Source organism: Ursus americanus, chromosome 21, assembly GCF_024610735.1.
Source record: "Ursus americanus isolate L20-20 chromosome 21, mUrsAme1.1.p, whole genome shotgun sequence".
Classification (NCBI taxonomy): domain Eukaryota; kingdom Metazoa; phylum Chordata; class Mammalia; order Carnivora; family Ursidae; genus Ursus; species Ursus americanus.
Genome location: NC_142147.1, coordinates 22,492,224 through 22,512,085, shown reverse-complemented (window position 1 = coordinate 22,512,085; position 19,862 = coordinate 22,492,224). Strand labels below are relative to the sequence as shown.

General features: G+C 48.9%; 1 protein-coding gene across 1 annotated transcript; it reads left to right on the top strand.

The window, feature by feature from the left end:
* The first annotated feature begins 18,645 nt into the window (after window positions 1-18,645).
* On the top strand, window positions 18,646-19,468 carry AGRP (agouti related neuropeptide). The gene is made up of 3 exons (XM_045814928.2): window positions 18,646-18,778; window positions 18,945-19,027; window positions 19,238-19,468. Exons 1-3 carry the CDS (start codon window positions 18,649-18,651, stop codon window positions 19,418-19,420), a joined length of 396 nt encoding a protein of 131 aa, XP_045670884.1. The 5' UTR covers window positions 18,646-18,648; the 3' UTR covers window positions 19,421-19,468.
* The last annotated feature ends 394 nt before the right edge of the window (window positions 19,469-19,862 follow it).

The window sequence follows — 19,862 nt, the reverse complement described above, 5'->3', positions numbered from 1 at the left end:
AAGGTTGCCTGGCATTTAGGAGATGCACCCCCCCCCCCAATTTTGTAAGCAAACAAATTACCCAAAATGGGAAAGGAGAAAGGATCCATCCAGTCTTTTCTTGGGACTCTGTTCCCAAAACAGTTCTCCTTTCACTTCTTCCAAACAGCCCTGCTCTCTCTATTCCAGGCCCCTGACTGCAATTTAGCCTGTCCTTTTTGGTGTCTGGACAATCCTACTCGAGGTGCCAAGAAGCCTTGTAGGATCCCCACAGTGGCCTTGTGCCCCTGAAGCTTCTTCCTCGCCCCTTGGCATAAGCGCGTGTGACTGCTTGCTCAGGGGCTGAAAGCTCTGTAGAGCCAGGGACTGCGGCGCCTCGCTCACTACTCCGTGCCCAGCGCCCATCACAGGATGGACAGATGCTGTGTAAATATCTGTTGCATTACGAAAGGCTGCAGCCTCGGAACACTGGGGCATTTTCTCCCTCTCGGAAGCTGCCTGGCTCATTTGCTGAGTCGGTGCCATCTCCGTGGTTGTTCCAAATCGACCAGAGGCACAGGCTCTCACCTGAGCTCTGTCTGGTTCCTTGCTATTTCTCTCGTCACTCTCACTCTTGTTTTTCCCCTCCAGTTCCCACAAGAGTAGAGAGGCTTGACAGTTTCACACTAAAGCTGAAAACTTTCCCCAAGACTCCTCTTGCATATTTCCTGGAATCTGCTTTCCACCTCTCTTGGCTTATACAGCCAGTGACTCAGCCAGGAGTCTCTTCTCCGCAGGGATTTCTTGCAGGAAACATGAGAGGAGCTGGTGACATCGTCTTTCACCCCACCCCCTCTCAGTCCTGGCTTTTCTTATCTAAAAGGCCAGATTTATTGTACCATGTGAAGCGGCAGAATTGCTGTTTTCCCCCTGACACTGGCAGCCCTTATTAAATCAGGGCCCTGTACCCCAGGGGCTCACACCAGGGTATTTGCAGAGCTTCCAACACCCCCAACCCCTAGACTCCACAAGAACATAAAATCACCTGTTTCCTTCCTAAGCTTCCACATAATGATAACCTCCGGCTCTCCCTGGAAATCTAGAGAACTACAGGAATACAGCTAATGCGCTTTCAAGGTGCCAAGCCTTCTCATCCTTCGTAGCCACCAGAAATCACACATGCACATACTTTCTAATTTGCAATAATTTTTAAAAATTTCAAATGCAAATTATAGAGTCTGCCGCCTGCACAAAAGCAGCCTTCACATCAGCTGTCCCTGGCAGGAGGTTTTCACACTGAACGGGAGGGGAATTGTGCAGATGTCACCCACGCAGTCAGATGACCCGAGGGTGTGATTCTGCGTGTCCATGTCAACTTTGAGAGAATTTGGGGAACTGGGTTAGGGGGCTGGGATTTTAGGGACTGTTGATACAACTGGATGAATGGGGTAACATCTGGATATAGGCGCGCGATGTTAGTGGGTGTTTGAAAGGCTAGGTGTGTATTTGTGTTACGTTGCTGAGGGTTGTCAAAGGCACTGCTTAAATAAAAAACACTTTGCAAATAAGCCCGTGAAACAAAGCAGAAGGATGGCTTGTAGAGAGTGAATTAACCTATATGAAGTTTAAAAAACAATTCTGGAAAAGTCCAATAACTTATCATCACCATCATCATCATCATCATCATCATCATCATCAATACTAAACAGTAATAACAGCTATCAGTTTTGAATACTTAGTATGTACCACACACATGCACACGCACGCACACGCGCGCACACGCCCGTACACATGCACACACACGCACACGCACACTTAGGTAGCATGGCACACCCAAGTCAAGGCACTCTTATCTTCTGTGGGTCCTCTATTCTGTAGTGGTCCTGGAACCTTTTGCCCAGGACCTACGTTGTGGGATTCAGTGTAAAATAAAAATGCAGAGCAAAAATGTAGAAAAAAACTGACAAGAAAGGGAAAAACCTGACTAATCTCTAATAATCACTGAAGATTTTTACACCCCACTTCCATCCATCGGTGGCTAGAATAGCTGGACTGACTAATGAGAAAATGCGCAGAAGAAAATGCAAGAAGAACGTTGTTAACTACGCTGCCCGTAGCTGACATTTACAGAACACTAAACTCAACAGCGGGGGCACCCCACATTCTCTTCGAGCAGATGTGGCACCTTCACCAAGATAGACCATATGCTCCCCCATCAAACAGTACTAATAAAATTTAAAGAATGTACAGAATATGTTCTCTGACCTCCATGGAAGAAAATTGAAAGAAGTCACAGTGAGATATACAGAAAAATCGCAGATATTTGGAAATTATACAACATACATCTAAAGAATTCAGAGCTCAAGGAGACATTTGAAGGGAAATTAGAAAACATCCTGAATGCAATGATAAAACTAAACATATCAAAGCTTGTGGGATACACTGATGCAGTAGTTAAGGGGAAACTTAGAGCTTTAAACCCTTATGTTATAGAAAAGTATAGAGTGGGGGTTATTCAACATTCTCATGGCTCTGTGGTTACAGCACAGAGTATGAACCTTGCAGAGCAAAGGACTCCTTCTCCTGGTCTCCCTGCCTACATGGTCTCCCATTTCCTCCAGATGGTAGCCCTGAATATTGTTCCAACACACAAATCTGATTGTATCACTCCCTGGCTCTAAACCCTCTCATGGCTCCCTATTGCTTCACAATGAAATTCAGAATGGACCCGGCAAGCTGGCCTTTTGTGACCTTTACTTCTGATGTCACACCCTGTTTGCCACTGTGCTACCTCCAGCTTTCTGAACTGTCTCTTGAAATCATGAGGTTTTCTCTCTTTTCTGCCCTAGAACTAGGGTTCCAGATAAAAGGCAGGACTCCCAATTAACTTGAATTGCAGATATGTAATGAATACTTTTTTAACATAAGTATGTCCCCAAAACTGCATGGGGCATACGTACACACACACACACACACAAAGTATTCATTATTTATCTGGAGTTCAAGTTTAACTGGGTGTTAAATTTTTATTTTTTATTTGCCAAATCTGGCAACCTCACCCAGAACTAGCATATGGTGTTGCATCTGCCCTTTCTCAGCTTCTGTGTGTAGCTAACTCCTTTTCCTTAGACAGGCCTCAGCTTAGAAATAGCCTCCCCCAGGAAGCCAGTGCCCCTCACTGCCCTTTCTCAGGGTCTCATTCACGGCTAACTCCTCGGCCCTTGGAACAGTGTCTAGCACTTGGTGGACAGTCAACAAATACTTGTTGAAGGAATTAAGTGCTGACCTAGGTCCCAGCTCCAGGAACAAAGAGCTGGCCCACTTCCTGCCTCCCAAGCCTGTGGCCCCCAGTTTGGCGGCGGAGGGGGGACAGGGGATGCATCCGTTATCTATCACTGCAAACAAACCACCCCAAAAAGTAGTGACTTAAGACAGCAGCAATCTTGTAGTTTGCTCGCAAATCTGCACAACAGTCAGAGCTCAGCAGGGACAGCTCACCTCACCGCAGTGGCATCAGCTAGGGCTGGAAGAGCCACTTCCAAGATGACTCACTCATGTGGCTTTCCAGTTGCTGCCGTATGCTGCTTCTCTCTGCACACACTTCTCCACAGGGTGGCTTGGACTTCCTTACAGCATGGTGGCTGGGTTCCAAGTGTAAGTACCTCAAAAGAGACAGGAAACGGCAGATGCTAGGCTTTTCCACTCTATTCTATGGCTTAAGCAGTTGTCGTTCCTATTTAAGGAGGGGGACAGAGACCCTGTCCCTTCATATGACCAGTGCTACAGAATTTTGTGACCATGTTTTAAAGTCACCACGGGGGAGAGTACTCACCACAAAGGAACTGACAGAGCCCATCACCTGCACCCAGTCCGGGTGGGTGATTGTCCATAGGATGGGATGCCTTTCTCTCCACAGATCAGTGGGTGCCACAGAGCCAGTATATTCAAGGCAGCCCTGGAGCGGGACAGGGCAGGAGAGAAGAGAGAGACAAGAGACACAGAGGAAGGGGGGATGAGAGATAAGGAAAGAGTCTTCCCTTGAAGGAATGAGGACTGACCAACCCAACCCATGTAGGCACCTAACACTCCATCTGAAAGGAGGCTGCACAACTGGCACCTATCATGGGTCCCTTGGGATGTTGTAAACAGAAATTCTGAAACTGTATTTTCTTTGGAACAATTTTAAATTTACAGAAAGAACAACCCACACATCTGTCACCTAGTTTCAACAATGGCTAACATTTTGCCACATCTGCTCTTTGAAAGTAAGTTACAAACAAGACATTTCCCTCCTAAAGCCTTCGGCCTGCATCTCCCCCCACCCCCAGGCGATGTACTCTCTGCACCAATGGTTCTCCGCTGGGGGCGATTTTGTCCCTCAGGAGATATTTGACAATGTCAAAGGGAGACATTTTTAAATTCTTTTTTTTTTTTTTTTAAGATTTATTTATTTGACAGAGAGAGAGAGCACAAGCAGGGGGAGCAGCAGAGTGAGGGGGAGAAGCAGGCTCCCCGCTGAGCAGGGAGCCGGATGCAGGACTCGATGCCAGGTCCCTGGGATCATGACCTGAGTGGAAGGCAGACATTTAACTGACTTAGCCACCCAGGCGCCCCTAATTACATTCTTTATTGAGAAAAAATTTACATCACATAAAATTTACCATTTTAATCATTCTCAAATGTACAATCCAGTGTGTTTTCATATACTCGTGACGTGATGCAACTGTTAATACTACCTAATTCCCAAACATTTTCTCAGACATTTCTGCTTGTTGCAACTGCAGGGTGCCGTGCTCCTGACACCTAGTGGGCAGGGACCAGAAGCGCTGCCGAACCCTCAGGAGCACCATCTAGCCCTAAATGTCAGCATTCTACAGTTACACTGCCATTATCACATTTGAGCAAATCAGTAGTAATTGAGTGCTGTCGTCCCCACTGGTCTCAAGGATGCCTTTTTTTTTTTTTTTAAGATTTTATTTATTTATTTGACAGAGATAGAGACAGCCAGTGAGAGAGGAAACACAAGCAGGGGAAGTGGGAGAGGAAGAAGCAGGCTCATAGCGGAGGAGCCTGATGTGGGGCTCGATCCCAGAACGCTGGGATCACGCCCTGAGCCGAAGGCAGACGCTTAACCGCTGTGCCACCCAGGCGCCCCTCAAGGATGCCTTTTTTAAATTCACTTTAGAGATTGATGGAGAGAGAGAGAGAGAGGAGTAGCAGAGGGAGAGAGACAAGCAGAGTCGGTGCTGAGCAAAGAGCCCAAAGCAGGGCTCAACCCCATGACCGGAGATCACGACCTGCGCGGAAACCAAGGGTCAGAAGCTTAATAGAATGAACCACCCAGACGCCCCTCAAGGGCGCCTTTTTAGCCTGTTTATTTTAATTCAGGAGGCGAGGTTCACACACTGCCCTTGGTTCTTAGGTCTTTTTGGTCTCTATTAATATAGAAGAATATTCTCTACCCCACACTCAGCCTTCTTGTTTGATTATTTTTCGTAAGAGTTCAGGCTGGTTTTACAGCATATAGTTTGGATTTATCGGATTGTTTCCTCAAGATTAGATTTGCATTAAACATTTTTGGCAAGAATACGACATTGACGATTACTGCATCACATCGGGAGGTCCATAATATGGGGTTGCTGTGCTATTTGTGATGTTGAAATTGGATGATAATGGAGTTGAGAAGACAGAAGGTGCTGTCTCCCACACCCCGTACACTCAAGTGTGGCACCCAGGCAGTCATTCTGGTTGGCTTACCCTTTTTGAAAAGTAGAGATAGCCTGGGGAGGATTCTCTCACCCCTGGGGAGTGCTCAGGCCCTCCTCCCTTCTCTTTGCTGTCCCACCTTCAAGGGTCAAGGGGAAGGCCCCAAGAGCTGGGGGTTCCCTCTGCCAACCCCAGGGAGTAGGCCCTAGGCCAGGTTGGCTGGGAGGACTTGGAAGGACTCCTGGGCCTCCTTCAGCTGTTCCTTAGTTCTCGGGAAGAAGAAACCGGATGGCACAAGTGGGCTGAGTACTTCGAGCCTGGAACCAGGAAGCTGAGGGTGTGGGTCAGGTGGGGGTCAAGGGCTGGTAAGGCTGGAGTCTGCATGCCTATTAGCATTCCTGCAGTGAACAACTATGCAAAAGCTGTATGGAAATCACTCCCAATTCTCCTTTTGGGAAGCTCCCTCCACCTTTAGGAACCCCCCTAAACACAACTGTCTCCAGGAAACCTCCCAGGACTGCAGGAAGAAGGAAACTGCTCCTGTTCTCAAAGCACTTCAGGCTAGAACCACCGCAAGGGCAGAAGTGCTCTCCCATGACACTGGCAGTGGGAGCATGACAACCCGCATAAAGCTTCTTGAGGCAACAAAGAAACAGCATATTTAAAAAATTCCGTTTTCTGGGGGTACGTGGCTGGCTCAGTGGGTGGGGTGTGCAACTCTTGATCTCAGGGTTGTAAGTTCAAGCCCCACACTGGGTGTTGAGAATACTTAAAAGTAAAATCTTAAAAAAAAAAAAATCAGTTTTCTGGCTTTTCTGGCAACATGGGGCTTGCACCTCAGCCTGGCGTCAACAACTTCCCCTTTCAGACCGAGCACACACTCCACACTGACCCAATACTGAGTCCAAGTGTGGCTTTTAGTCTTGCTCCTTCACCTTGCCAATGCTGTTTTTTCTTCACCTGTGTCTTTGAAAAAAAGGATGACAATAAAAGAGAGGTCTAGGGGCCCTGTGCTTCAGGGAAAATGGGAGAAGGCATATTTCTTTGTGGAACTGAAGAACGTTCCTGTGTCCTTGTAATGCAATTAATGTGAATCTGTGTTAAAAACAATATTGAGGGGTGCCTGGGTGGCTCAGTCAGTTAACCATCTGGCTTTGGCTCAGGTCATGGTCCCAGGGGCCTGGGATCAAGTCCCACATCAGGCTCCTTGCTCAGCAGGGAGCCTGCTTCTCCCTCTGCCTGCTTGTGCACGATCTCGCTGACAAATAAATAAATAAAATCTTAAAAAAAAAACCAATATTGACCCCAAGTGTCGTAGTGTCTTAGCATTGTGGCTGGGAGTCACTGGAATGTCAGCCACCTTCCGGCTCCACCACTTACAAGCTATGCGACCTCAGACAAGACTGTGACAATACTCAGATGCCTCTGTAGTTTAAACCTCTCTCAGCAACTTGAATACTGCCCAGCTGCTATCCTACCAACAAAACACCCGAGCACACGACTTTCAAAGCTGTACTGAGGAAGAACAAGATTCTACACCAAAAGTCTTTTTTTTCTGGGCTGGGAATTTTCCCAAAGTCAACACCTGCCCAAACCAAAAGCCAGACCTGGCTCCCAAAGGTAGATTTTTGACCCTGACATTGGCAGAAGGTGCTGGCCCATGTGACCCACTCCACCCCCAGGGCCACTCCAGGGGCAAGGCCATTGGAGGCCAGAACTGCTGTGGGAGTCACAAGCTGATCCTGGGGATGCTCGGGGCTTGTAAGGATTCAGCTAAAGTCCAAGGAGGACCATCAGGTTCCACCTAGATCAGAAGAACCCACCAGGAATGCTCCAGCCACAACCCTCAGCCGTAGATGCCAGCAGGATTTCTAGAACCAGGACCAGGGAACTGTGGGACAAAGGTGACTCTCTCCTGTAGGATGTGAGTGAGGAAGCAAGAGGCCTCAGAGACTCCTGGAAGCCAATTTGGGTCCACAAGGGAAACAAGCCTTAGAATGAAGCACTTACCACAAAAAACATGGCCAAGAGTTATTGGGGCGCCTGGGTGGCTCAGTCAGTTAAGTGTTTTCCTTCGGCTCAGGTCATGATCCCAGGGTTCTGGGATCAAGTCCTACCTTGGGCTCCCTGCTCGGTGTGGGGTCTGCTTCTTTCTCTCCCTCTGCCCACCCCCTACCCTGCTCATGCTGTTTCTCTCTCCCCACCCCCTCTCTCAAATGAATATACAAAATCTTTAAAAAAAGAGTTATAAAGAAACTGAAAAGGGGCGCCTGGGTGGCTCAGTTGTTAAGCGTCTGCCTTCGGCTCAGAGCGTGATCCCAGCGTTCTGGGATCGAGCCCCACATCAAGCTCCTCCACTGGGAGCCTGCTTCTTCCTCTCCCACTCCCCCTGCTTGTGTTCCCTCTCTCGCTGGCTGTCTCTCTGTCAAATAAATAAAATAAAATCTTTGGAAAAAAGTAAAGAAAAAAAAGAGAAAGAAACTGAAGATACCAGTTGGGAATGTGTTCAGCTGCAAGTAATAGAAAACCTAAGAGTAGCTTAAATAAATATTTATTTCATGTTTGTCTCACGCAATAAAATATCAAGAGGTGGGCAGACAGGCCAGGGTTCATGCAACTGGTTTACACAGCCAGGAAGCCTCCTTTTCTTGCCTGCCATCCGTAGCTTAATCCATTCTCAAAATTGTTGCCTCCATGGTCCTGAGTTGATCATGAACAGGAAGTTGAAAGGAAAAGAAGCAGAAAAGGGAGACACTTGTGCCAGGGAAGCAAAACTTTCCCAGAAGTCCTCACCATAAGTCTCATGGGTCACACCATGAACTCTTAAGGAATCTGAGGAAGTTAGTCTGTTTAACTAGGCACTGCCCCAAACAAAACTGGGCTTCTTTTGGGAAGAAAGGGGAATAGGTATTAGGAGGTCAACCAGCCGGATCTATCACACCAAGTCCTTATACAACCAAAAGCCCTGGTACCAAACCTCACCTGAAACCAGCCTCCTGGATTTTTCAATTATATGAGCCATTAAATTATTTTTATAATTTAAGACAATTAGTGTGTGTGTGTGTTTTAAATATTTTGTTTATTTATTTGACAGAAAGAGAGAGAGCACACAAGCAGGGGGAGCAGCAGAGGGAAAGGGAGAAGCAGACTCCTCACTGAGAAGGGAGCCCAACATGGGGCTTGATCCCAGGACAGACGCTTAACCGACCAAGCCACCCAGGAGCCCCTAATTTAAGACAATTTGAATTGAGCTGTCTGTTCATGACAACTGATATCTCATTGGTAATGTCTGTTTTTTTCCCCTTTTACTATTTTTATTTTGTACCATAAACAACAACTGCTCTTCTTCACATTCATATGAATTTTAGGAAATCACTGCCTTTTCCCCTGGAGAAATAATCTAGAGACAAAAAAAGAAGAAGTACAATACTGAGAAGCTCTGCAAATCCCACAAGTCAACATCTTGAAGATAACTCCTAGAGACAGGAAGACAGTAAGTGTCACAAGAGACAAGGCAAGCTGTGGAAGTGACCACTTTCAATGCCACTGACCCAAATAGCAGGCACTCTTTTCCTCCTGGCCCCACAGCCACCACCTCAAAAGGATATCTTTGGTTTATGGTCTGAAGCACCCTTTTCAAATGACACAGAGTTGCTTTGAGGAGAGATGCACTGAGAAAAGTTTAAGAATGAAAAGCATCATGGGGCGCCTGGGTGGCACAGCGGTTAAGCGTCTGCCTTCGGCTCAGGGCGTGATCCCAGCGTTCTGGGATCGAGCCCCACATCAGGCTCCTCCACTATGAGCCTGCTTCTTCCTCTCCCACTCCCCCTGCTTGTGTTCCTTCTCTTGCTGGCTGTCTCTATCTCTGTCAAGTAAATAAATAAAATCTTAAAAAAAAAAAAAAGAATGAAAAGCATCGTGGGAAGTCCAAAGTCAGGGAAGAACCCCCAGTGAAAAGGACACCTGTGTAACCACCAACCAGATGAAGATATAAAACATTTCCAGCACGCAGACATTGTCTTTATCCCTCTCCTTTGGTCAATAATGCCCCCAGAATCAATCACTATTCAGAGTTCTGTCACCATTTGTTATAGGGTTTTTTTTGGTTTTGTTTTTTAGATTTATTTATTCAACTGAGAGAGAGTGTGTGTGCATACACACAGTGGGGTAGGGACACAGAGAGAGAACCTCAAGCAGACTCCCCGCTGAGCAAGGAGCCCCACGTGGGGCTTGATCTCACAACCCTGAGATCCTGACCAAGAGCTGGACACTCAACTGACTGAGCCACCCAGGTGCCCCTCCATTTGTTACAGTTTTGCCTAGTTTGGAACGTCATATAAACAGAATCATACCACATTCACTCCTCTGTGGCTGGCATCTTTTTTTTTTTTTTAAGAATTTATTTATTTATTTGTCAGAGAGAAAGAGAGTACAAGCAGGGGGAGCTGCAGGCAGGGGAGGAAGCAGACCACCCGCTGAGCAATAAGCCCGATGCGGGACTCGATCCCAGGACCCCAGGATCACGACCTAAGCCAAAGGCAGATGCCCAACGAACGGAGCCACCCAGATGCCTCTGTGGCTGGCATCTTTCATCCAACATTATGTCTGGGAGATTCATCCATGTTGTATACAGCAGTTCATTCTGTTTTTATTGCTGTATAGTTTCCCACTGTATGTATATACCTTTATTGATCCATTTTTCTGGTGTTGGATATTTGGATTCTTCCCAGTTTTTAGCTATTATGAATAAAGTTGCCAAGAACATTCTATACATGCATTTTAGTAGAAATCACACCCAGTTCTCCTGGGTTTGTACCAAAGAGAGAACTTGCTGGGTCATAGGTCAGGTGCAGCAGTTATAGTGAATACTGCAGTTTTCCAGCTTACCTCTTACCAGTTCTAGTTACTTCATATCATCACCAACAATTGGTTTTGTAAATCTTCTTAATTTTAGCCAATGTAATTAGTGTACAATAGTATCTCATGGTGGTTTTATTTTTAAAATTTCTTTATCTATTTTTGAATTTTATTTATTTACTTCGAGAGAGAGAGAAAGCACACATGAGTGGAGGGAGGGGCAGAGGGAGAGAGAGAATCTCAAGCAGACTCCATGCTGAGCGCGGAGCCTGACATGCGGCTTGATCTCAAAACCCTGAGATCATGACCTGGACTGAAATCCAGAGTCAGATGTTTAACTGACTGAGCCACCCAGGCACCCCATAATTTATTTTTATTTATTTGTTTTTTAAAGTAATTTCTACACGCAAAGTGGGGCTTGAACTCACAACCTCAAGATCAAGAGTCAGACGTTCTACAAACTGAGCCCACCAGGTGCCCCTCGTTGTCTTAATTCACATTTTTGTATGAATTAAACCTCTTTAGTGATACTGAGTACCTTTCCACATGCTTGTTGGCCATTTGGAAATCCTCTTTTTTGGAGGCCTGTTCTAGTCCTTTTTCCATAATGACTATGGAATTCTTTACATAGTCTGCAGGAGTCTTTTTTGGAATACATGTATCGCAACATTCTTTTTCCAGTTTGTAATTTAACTTTTCATTTTCTTAAATATCTTTAATTAGTGACCAGAAGTTCTTAATTTTAATGAAGTCTAATTTATCAAACTTTGATGCTTAGAGCTTTCTGAGTCAAGTTGTTTGTTTTTGTTCTTAAATATTTTATTTTTTTCTGAAGCATTTTTTTCTGAACCCCAACATGGGGCTCAAACTCATGACTTGGAGATCAAGAGTTGTACACTTCACAGACTGAACCAGCCAGGGGCCCCCTTTGTGTCTTGTTTAAGAAATCTTTGCCTAGGGACGCCGGGGTGGCTCAGTCAGTTAAGTGTCTGCCTTCGGCTCAGGTCATTATACCAGGGTCCTGTGAGGGAGCCCCACAGTGGGGAGCCTGCTTCTCCCTCTCCCTCTGCTGCTCCTCCTGCTTGTGCCCTCTGTTAGATAAATAAACAAAATCTTAAAAAAAAAAAAAAAAAAGAAAGAAATCTTTGCCTAGTCCACGGTTATAAAGATATTCTATGTTTCTCTAGAAGTTTCACTGTTTTACCTTCACAATTACGCTGATGCTCCATTTCAAATTAATTTTTGTGAAGGCTTCAAGGTACAAGTAAAAGATAGTCTCTTACTTACTCCAACACCATTCCACCACTTACATAAGTTTGCATAATCCATTTTCAACCATTCTTCTTTTCTAACAAAGGCCCTTAAATATATGTGTACTTTAGTTGCATCCCATTAGTTTTGATATATTGTATTTCATTATCATTCAATTTGAAACATTTTCTAGTTCTCCCTTGTGACTTCTTTGATTCATAGATTATTTAGAAACGTGTCCAAGAGCATAAGGACACTCAGCACAGCTCTGGCGCCCAACTGAGCCCACAGCACCATGGGGGGTGAGTCGAGCGGGGGTGCAGCGGCTGCTTGTTTTTGTCTGTGCACCTCTCGGGAGCTCTGTAGGTGGGTGAATGGTTTCCACCGCCAGGAGGTGTGTGGGGAGACATCGTAGGGCAGCATGTCTGACAACCCCCTGATAACACACGTGCGTGTGTGCGCGTGTGCACGCGAGCACACACCCCCACCATGTGCACCTGCACGTGCATGTACACACACTATCCTTCTCCAGCTGTAAAACAGCCCTGAGCCATGCAAGGAAGAAAGGAAAGCAGGCCAGCCCGTTCTCAGGGGAGTGATCGGAACGAAGTCACTTAGGCTATAAGCCTGTTTCCCGATCTATGAAAATGGGGATGGCTTATTTTGACGTTCTGTTGAGAATTACATGTAAGGGATGGGAGTCCTGCTGTGGGGCATTGGATAAACTTAGCAGGTAAAGGGCTGAAGGAGGGAGGAAAACTTGCTTCTATGCCAGATCCTGATACAAAGTCTGGCTTTGGCCAGAGATGGGGAGGAGGACCCCTACCTAGGGCTTGGTGGAGACAGTTTACACAGGGCCTACAGGGGCAAAACTGGGAGTGACCAGCCGGGCTGTTGGCAAAAGGGCACCCTGTGAGCTCCTCCCATGCTGGGCTGGGCCTTGGTGCCGGGGTCAGAGCTGTGCTCCGGAGGTTTAAGCTGGAAGGTTATCTTATCCAACCAAGGTCCCCAGATGACCACTGCCCCCAAGGACTCAACCTCCTCCCAGCTCCTATACGTCTACCTCCCAGGCCTTTTTTTGCAGCTGGAAGCAAAAGAGATGGGAAGGGGTAACAGCAAAAAGGAGGGGGTCCAGAGAACCCTGGGAGCTGCCATAGCTCTCGCTGCTTTCCTTAGCTGACCCTGGGTTCACCCTGAGTCTGTCAACTCCGGTACCAGCGCACCCCTGTGCCCAGTGCCTTAGACAGCATCACCATGCCTATATCCAGAGTTCTGCAGCCTCTGTTCGTTACCTGCACAGAACCCGAGTGGCAGGGATGAACAGGTTGGAGACCTCCTGGGGCTTTAGCAGAAACAGTAATTCCTGGGGGCGCCTGGGTGTCACAGTTGTTAAGCATCTGCCTTCCGCTCAGGGCGTGATCCCGGCGTTCCGGGATCGAGTCCCACATCGGGCTCCTCCGCTGGGAGCCCGCTTCTTCCTCTCCTACTCCCCTGCTGTGTTCCCTCTCGTGCTGGCTGTCTGTCACATAAATAAATAAAATCTTTAAAAAAAAAAAAGAAAAGAAAGAAACAGTAATTCCTGGGGCACCTGGATGGCTCAGTCAGTGAAGCATCTGACTCTTAATCTCAGTGTAGGTCTTGATCTCATGGTTCTGAGTTCGAGGCCCATATTGGCATGCCATGCTTGGCATGGAGAAGGAAGGAAGGATGGATGGAAGGAAGAAATTCCTAGGATAAGAATCATTCCTAGGTCACCTGAGGTTCCTGTTGTGAAAACCCTTATGTTCCTGGGCTTTAGCTCAGCCATTGAATATCCCCAGAGAGTTGGGTTGCTCCCTTCTATGGGGATAGATTAGGAACAATGAAGGGGACATCCTGGGCACCCCCTTCCCAGCCCAACAGTGTTATGCCTCTGTGAAGGGTTGCTGGGGACTCAAACTTACCCAGAGATCTTGGTGAATTCATGGGTCCTCTCGGGGCGCCTGGGTGGCTCAGTTGGTTAAGTGTCTGCCTTCGGCTCGGGCTGTGATCCCAGGGTCCTGGGATCGAGTCCCGCATCGGGCTCTCTGCTCACTGGAGAGTCTGCTTCTCCCTCTGCCTCTGCCTGCCACTCCCCCTGCTTGTGCTCCCTCTTGATCTTGCTCTCTGTCAAATAAATAAATAATCTTTAAATTCAGGGGTCCTCTCATCACCTGGAATGGAATAAGCCCCTCACCACTTTGTGTGGGCTTCCTGTGAGTGTGGAGGCTGTTGTCTGCCTGTTCAGACATGTTGACAGTGAGAAGTCACCCTGAGACAGAAGGTGGGGTGCTGCAACCCCCCTAGAAACAGAGTATTTCACACTGAAAGGTAATCCCTGGCAAGTGGAAAGAAGGACTGGCTATGTCTGCAGGCATCTGGGAGTGGACACTGGGTTGCAGATGTCTTCAGAGGGGGCTGGGGTTGGAGTTTAGGATGGCCTTTGCCATACCAGTGGGGCCCAAGCATCCAGACTGCAAGCCACATCCTATGAACCAGACTAGCTGGGCCTATTTCTCTTTGGCACCCCTGGGCCTTTGTGAAATTCCCTCTGAACACTCCAGCCACAGCTCAGCTGTTCTGGGGACCCCTGATAAAGGGCCCACTTCCAGCACTGAAAGGGAGGACTGTAAGGGGAAGGAGACTGGGAGTTAGAGCAAGGCCTGAGGGTAAAGGGTATTTCTGGGCCTGAGTCCCCTTGTAGTCTGTCCATCAGCGGTCTCTGTACCTTGCTCCACTCTCCCTTGGCCTGGCTCCAGCCTATACTTTCAATGCAACGGGAAAGCCCACAAAGCCTGTCTGACTTCAGAATCAGGAGTTTCAGGTCACCATGGCCTCTGACCTAGACTCCAAGTCCGGAAGCCTTGGTATAATGCCTTTCATGTAGCATGCACTCAATAAATTGTTCTTGCACGAATGGGAGAATGGCAAGCGCTGGCATTCGGTATTCATGCAACAAACATGACTTTCTTCCAGGAGCACCATCCCGCCCAGCTGAGGGCTCAAGACACCAGCCTGAAATAACCCCCATCCATCCTGATTCCCCTCCCTGGATAATTGAGGGGACCACACCTCTCCAGACAACCTCTGCCTTTTGGAAGTCCTACAGATGAGCCACAGGGCAGGGGCAGTGTGCTGGGAGGGGGTCTGGTTTTCAGAACAAAGTAGGATTGAGAGCCAGTGGGTGCTCTGCTGCCCCCTGCTGGACAAAGTAGGAACAGTGCCCTTGGAGGTGAGGACTACCTTGAGGAGGGAAAAGAGGAGAGATAGGGGTTAAGCCCCCCTCCTTGTATTCATACTTGATCTCCCACACATAGCAACCACATTCTCTTCCTCTCTCTGAAATCAGGATCCCTATGTTTGGGTCCCTCCCCAGCCTCACCAAGCAGACTCTGCCTCCCGCCGGGTCTCCCAAATCCGCCACCCAGAACATTTCTTTTTGTCAACAAGCACGATCCTGGGAACATCAGTTCCTGACCAGTAAAATTACCCCCACAGTATTTATACTCATTAGCAGATGAAACGGGCTGGGGGGGGGGGCTTTTATAGACTACTAGATGTAGGCAACTCTTTCATCAGGAGGAAAGATAAATGTAAGGATCAACAAACCCAAGGGAAATAGAAAATAGTAGGAAGGCAGAAACTTAATTGTAACAAAATTTGATAAAATCAAGCCAAAGATTGGTTATTTGCAAAAACAAATAAAATGTGATAAGTCAACGGAAATATCACTTTAGATAGAGGAACAGATATAGATATGGATATAGATATATAGAGAGAACTACGACCAGAAAGCCACAGGCAATGTTTGGGGCTACTTCAGAGGCGGTGGGAGGCGGGTAGGTGACAATGCTGGGGGGCAGAAGGAGGGCGGGGTGGGAAAGCATGTAAACAAATGTTGATGGGGTGGCAGGACAGCTGCTGGGCACTTGGGGCTAGGGTCTGAACCTGTGCACGCTCACAGCAGTGATACAATGTGGAGCGTGTGATAGATGTCTGCTGATTGACTCACTGACTGAATCAACTCTGGGAGTAGCCAACTCTCTGACCCCGGGTGGGGCGGGGAGGGGGGAGAAAAGCGTCTACTGACTGCTCACCAGGCTGGGGCTCATCCAGCAGGAACCAGGCTTGGAGCAGAGCCTTACCAATGTTATGCTGTAGAACCAGGCAGCTTGGTAAATCAAGTGCCAATTATGGGTCCAGGAAACTTACATTGTCCCTTGTCTGGCTCCACCCTTGACTCTTACTCAAGCTTCATGAATGAATAAAAGTTTCCTCTTCCAGACAGCCTTCCCTAGCCAACTTCCTGCTCCTCCCTCCTCTGGGGTAGGTGCCCCTCCTAGTCCTACAGGCTCCTGGGGCATTCTTCTATCAAAGCATTTATCCCATTGCATTTTAAATAATTCTCTTTGTTTTTAATATTTATTATGAAGATTTTCAAACATACACAAGGATAGCAGTCATGGGATAATGAAGCCCGTGTACTCATCATCCCATTTCAACAAATTACCAACTCATAAACAATTTTATTTCATCTATATCATGTCCTGCTATTCCCCCTCCCTTGGATTATTTCATATCATTTTATCAGTAAATACTTCATTATATTTCTCTAAAAAAAAGCTACTTCAAACCATAATACCATTATCACAACTTAAAAAATTAACAATTATTCCTTAATGTCATCAAATATCCAATGTTTAGATTTCTCTCACTATCCTACTGTGTTTTGATGGTTGGTTTTCTTGACTGTCTCCCTCACTGGACCTGACTAGGGACGGGGCTGCCCCGGGAGTGCTCAGCCCTTGCCCATCACTGCCCATGTCTTCACCTCCACACACACAGGGGAAGACAGTCACTGCTCTGTAGATGAGCAGACACGGAGCGCCTGGGTGGGATGAGCCCACCGCCCCGGAACATGAACTATTCTCAGCATGGATGCCGATCAGGCCCAGCCAAGTGCTCACAGCCTCCACCTCAACTCACCTGGAGCACCTTTCCAAAATCCACATGCAGTCCCTGCTCCCCACCTCCAACTTTTCAGCCAGAATCTTCAAGGATGGGGCTAGGAATTTGGGGAAAGTGCCTTGGGTACATTTGATGTATTGCCCTTCTTGAACCCCAAGTGGCCCCACCAAGATGGAAGCATATTTAGTGCCTGATACCTTCACCCTGCACCACTCTGAGAAGAGAAAGCCCTGGAGTAGAAGCCTGGGCCCAGCTCTAGCCTCTGGGAAAGAAAGGTCAATGTTAGTTGCCAGGGAGACCTTGATACCAGGTCCACTTTGTGGCTCTTTGTCACCAAAATAGCCAGTGGCATTGTAGGGGGAGAAAGGGGGATGGCCCTTTGCTGGATTATCCAGGGACCAGCTCCTCAGAGAGGCTTTCCCTTACTCCCCAGCCTCCTCCCTCTGGGCAGTAGTATGTGACCCTCTGAGCTCCTAGACTGTTATCCTGTGCCAACCACAAGTGAGCCCAGTGTTAGCCTGATACCAGAACAGACATCAGTGCCCATCTGTGAATGAAGCTGCCACAGCCCTGCTGTCTGCTGAGTAGGCCTTCCCCATGCAACTGAACCCCAAGACCGACTGTTGGTGCTGAAGGCCAAAGGCTGTCAGATGACAACATATGGTGTCCACCTGCTGCTGGGAGGACTTCCTCAGGCCTTGTCCTGGGCAGAACAACCTGTGTGAACCTAGACTGCAAACCCCAACGGCCTCTTCATCCTCCTACTGTCTCAGGCCGGCTCAGTTTGTACACTGAGGTTTTGAAGGTAATTCAGCCTGTACCCCTTTCCCTGATGGGCAAGTGTGTATTAAAGAGTCTTCCAGAGGGGAGAGCGAAGGCAGGAGCAGGTGGGGTCCTGTGTGTCCTCCCACCTTCATGAAAGGGCAGTCTTCACCCTGGCCTTGTGCTGATGAGACCAAGCGTGGGCACAGGCCTGACAACACAGGGCGGAAGGGAACAGCCATTAGCACTAATGAGATAGGCAGCCTGAAAGCTTTTTACTTTGAAGCTGCTCGCCCACCCAGGGAACAGTCCGTTCTGCCTCCCTGGCTTCCAGGAACCCCAGGCGGAAAAGGGTTTGGGAGAAGGAGTAGGGGTGGGGGGTCTTGGAGTAGCCTGGAGGGACAAAGGCGGTGGCGGGGCGGGGGGGAGGACCAGGGATGGAGGCAGGAGAACTTGATTTTGGCTAAGTGGACTTCTCCCCTCCCTTTTCCCTCCAAAAAAACCCCAGGGTCTAGGTCTGCACCCCACTCTGGCCACTGGCCCATCACCCTCTTCAATGCCCTTGACCAAAGTTCCTGGAAGCAAAGGAAACAACACGCCACACACGGTCTGAGTGAGCACCTCCGGGGCCACAAATTAAATTAAGATCTCAGGGCTGCCTGCCTTGTTACTGCTAATGGCTCCAGCCTGTCCAACCTCCCCACCCCTACCCAGGTCCCTGTCCTGTAGAAATTTGGGGGTTCTGGGCGTCCTATCTTGTTCCCAAACTTTAATTGGCACCTGGGGACCTCACCCCAAATCAGAGATGGGCACACCTCTTACAGAGCATCCAAAAGCCCAGGTTGCAGGGAGAGAGGCCTGAGCTGTGCCCCCACCCTCTGGGGAGGGCCCCTTATGTCCTAGCTGCAGGCAGCAGTCACGTGTGGGGCATTCATTAGACCCTGCCATATAAGCTGAGGGCACGGAGTGGCCAGAAACTCTCCAGGCAAGGATCCAGCAAGCAAAGGTAAGACCTCAGGTTGGGCAGAGACTCCTGATCTCTGGGAGGTCTCTGTCGGGGTAGGGCAACTAGATGGTGCATCAAGGATGAGGAAGGACTAAGTGGTGGGTCTTATTGCTGGCCAGGTCATGCTGCCTGCAGTGCTGCTGAGCTGTGCCCTGCTGCTGGCACTGCCCCCCATGCAGGGGGCCCAGATGGGCCTGGCCCCCCTGGAAGGCATCAGAAGGCCTGACCAGGACCTGTTCCCAGAGCTCCCAGGTCAGTATGGGCAGGGGTGGAGCTGGGTGGAGCCTGGATACCCTCTGGCCACAAAGTATCCTGCTTGGTATGAGCCCTCCTTCCCCCTTCCCAACCCCAGGCCTTGGAGGTGGGTGTTTTATGCATGGGGAGGGAGGGGGTTCTGCCCTCACATCATCGGTTCCAGGCCTGGGCCTGCAGTCCTCGCTGAAAAGAACAACTGCAGAACAGTCAGAAGCCCTGCTGCAGGAGGCCGAGGCTTTGGCAGAGGTAACCGCCCAGGAAAAGGGGGATGGCCACAGGCCTGGGAGGGCCGTCAGGCATCATCCCCTCTCTCTACCTCACGACCCCCACCCAGGGTGATACTGCAGACTACGCTCTCCATGCTCCACTGCCATCCTGCCTGGATTGAGGCAGGTGACATCCCCGGACCTGCCTTCAGAGGCCCATGCCTGAAATCCTGCTCCCTCACTCCTGTAGGTACTAGATCCGGAGGGCCGCGAGCCACGCTCCCCGCGTCGCTGCGTAAGGCTGCATGAATCCTGTCTGGGACACCAGGTACCATGTTGCGACCCATGTGCCACGTGCTACTGCCGTTTCTTCAACGCCTTCTGCTACTGCCGCAAGCTGGGTACTGCCATGAACCCCTGCAGCCGTACCTAGTGGGTCGACGTCGGGGTCGGGGCTGTGCACGAGGTAGCGAATAAAGGCTGGGACCAACCCCAAGGCTGTGGCGTTATTTCCAACGTGGCCGTCGGAGGCGGGAGGTCATGGAGGTCACAGTAGGATGGGGATACCGCCAAGCCAAGAAATCACACACACACCTACCCCACGGTCTAGGCTACCCATCATCTGAATCACTTACATGCATCCTCTTACGGTGCCAGGCGCCGGTGGGGAAGCAGAAGGGCCGGGCTCCAGCCCTCCAGAATCTTGTACAATAAATGCGGGTGCAGCGCGCCATGCATGTAAGGGCTGTAACTCCCGGCTGGCCAAGCAAACATTAGGCTCCAGGGCCCGCTAGCAGCTAACTCGACCTGCGACCTCACTGAAGCCTGCCCCTCGAGCCGTAGTTCCCTTCGGGGGAAGACTGACTCAACAGTCT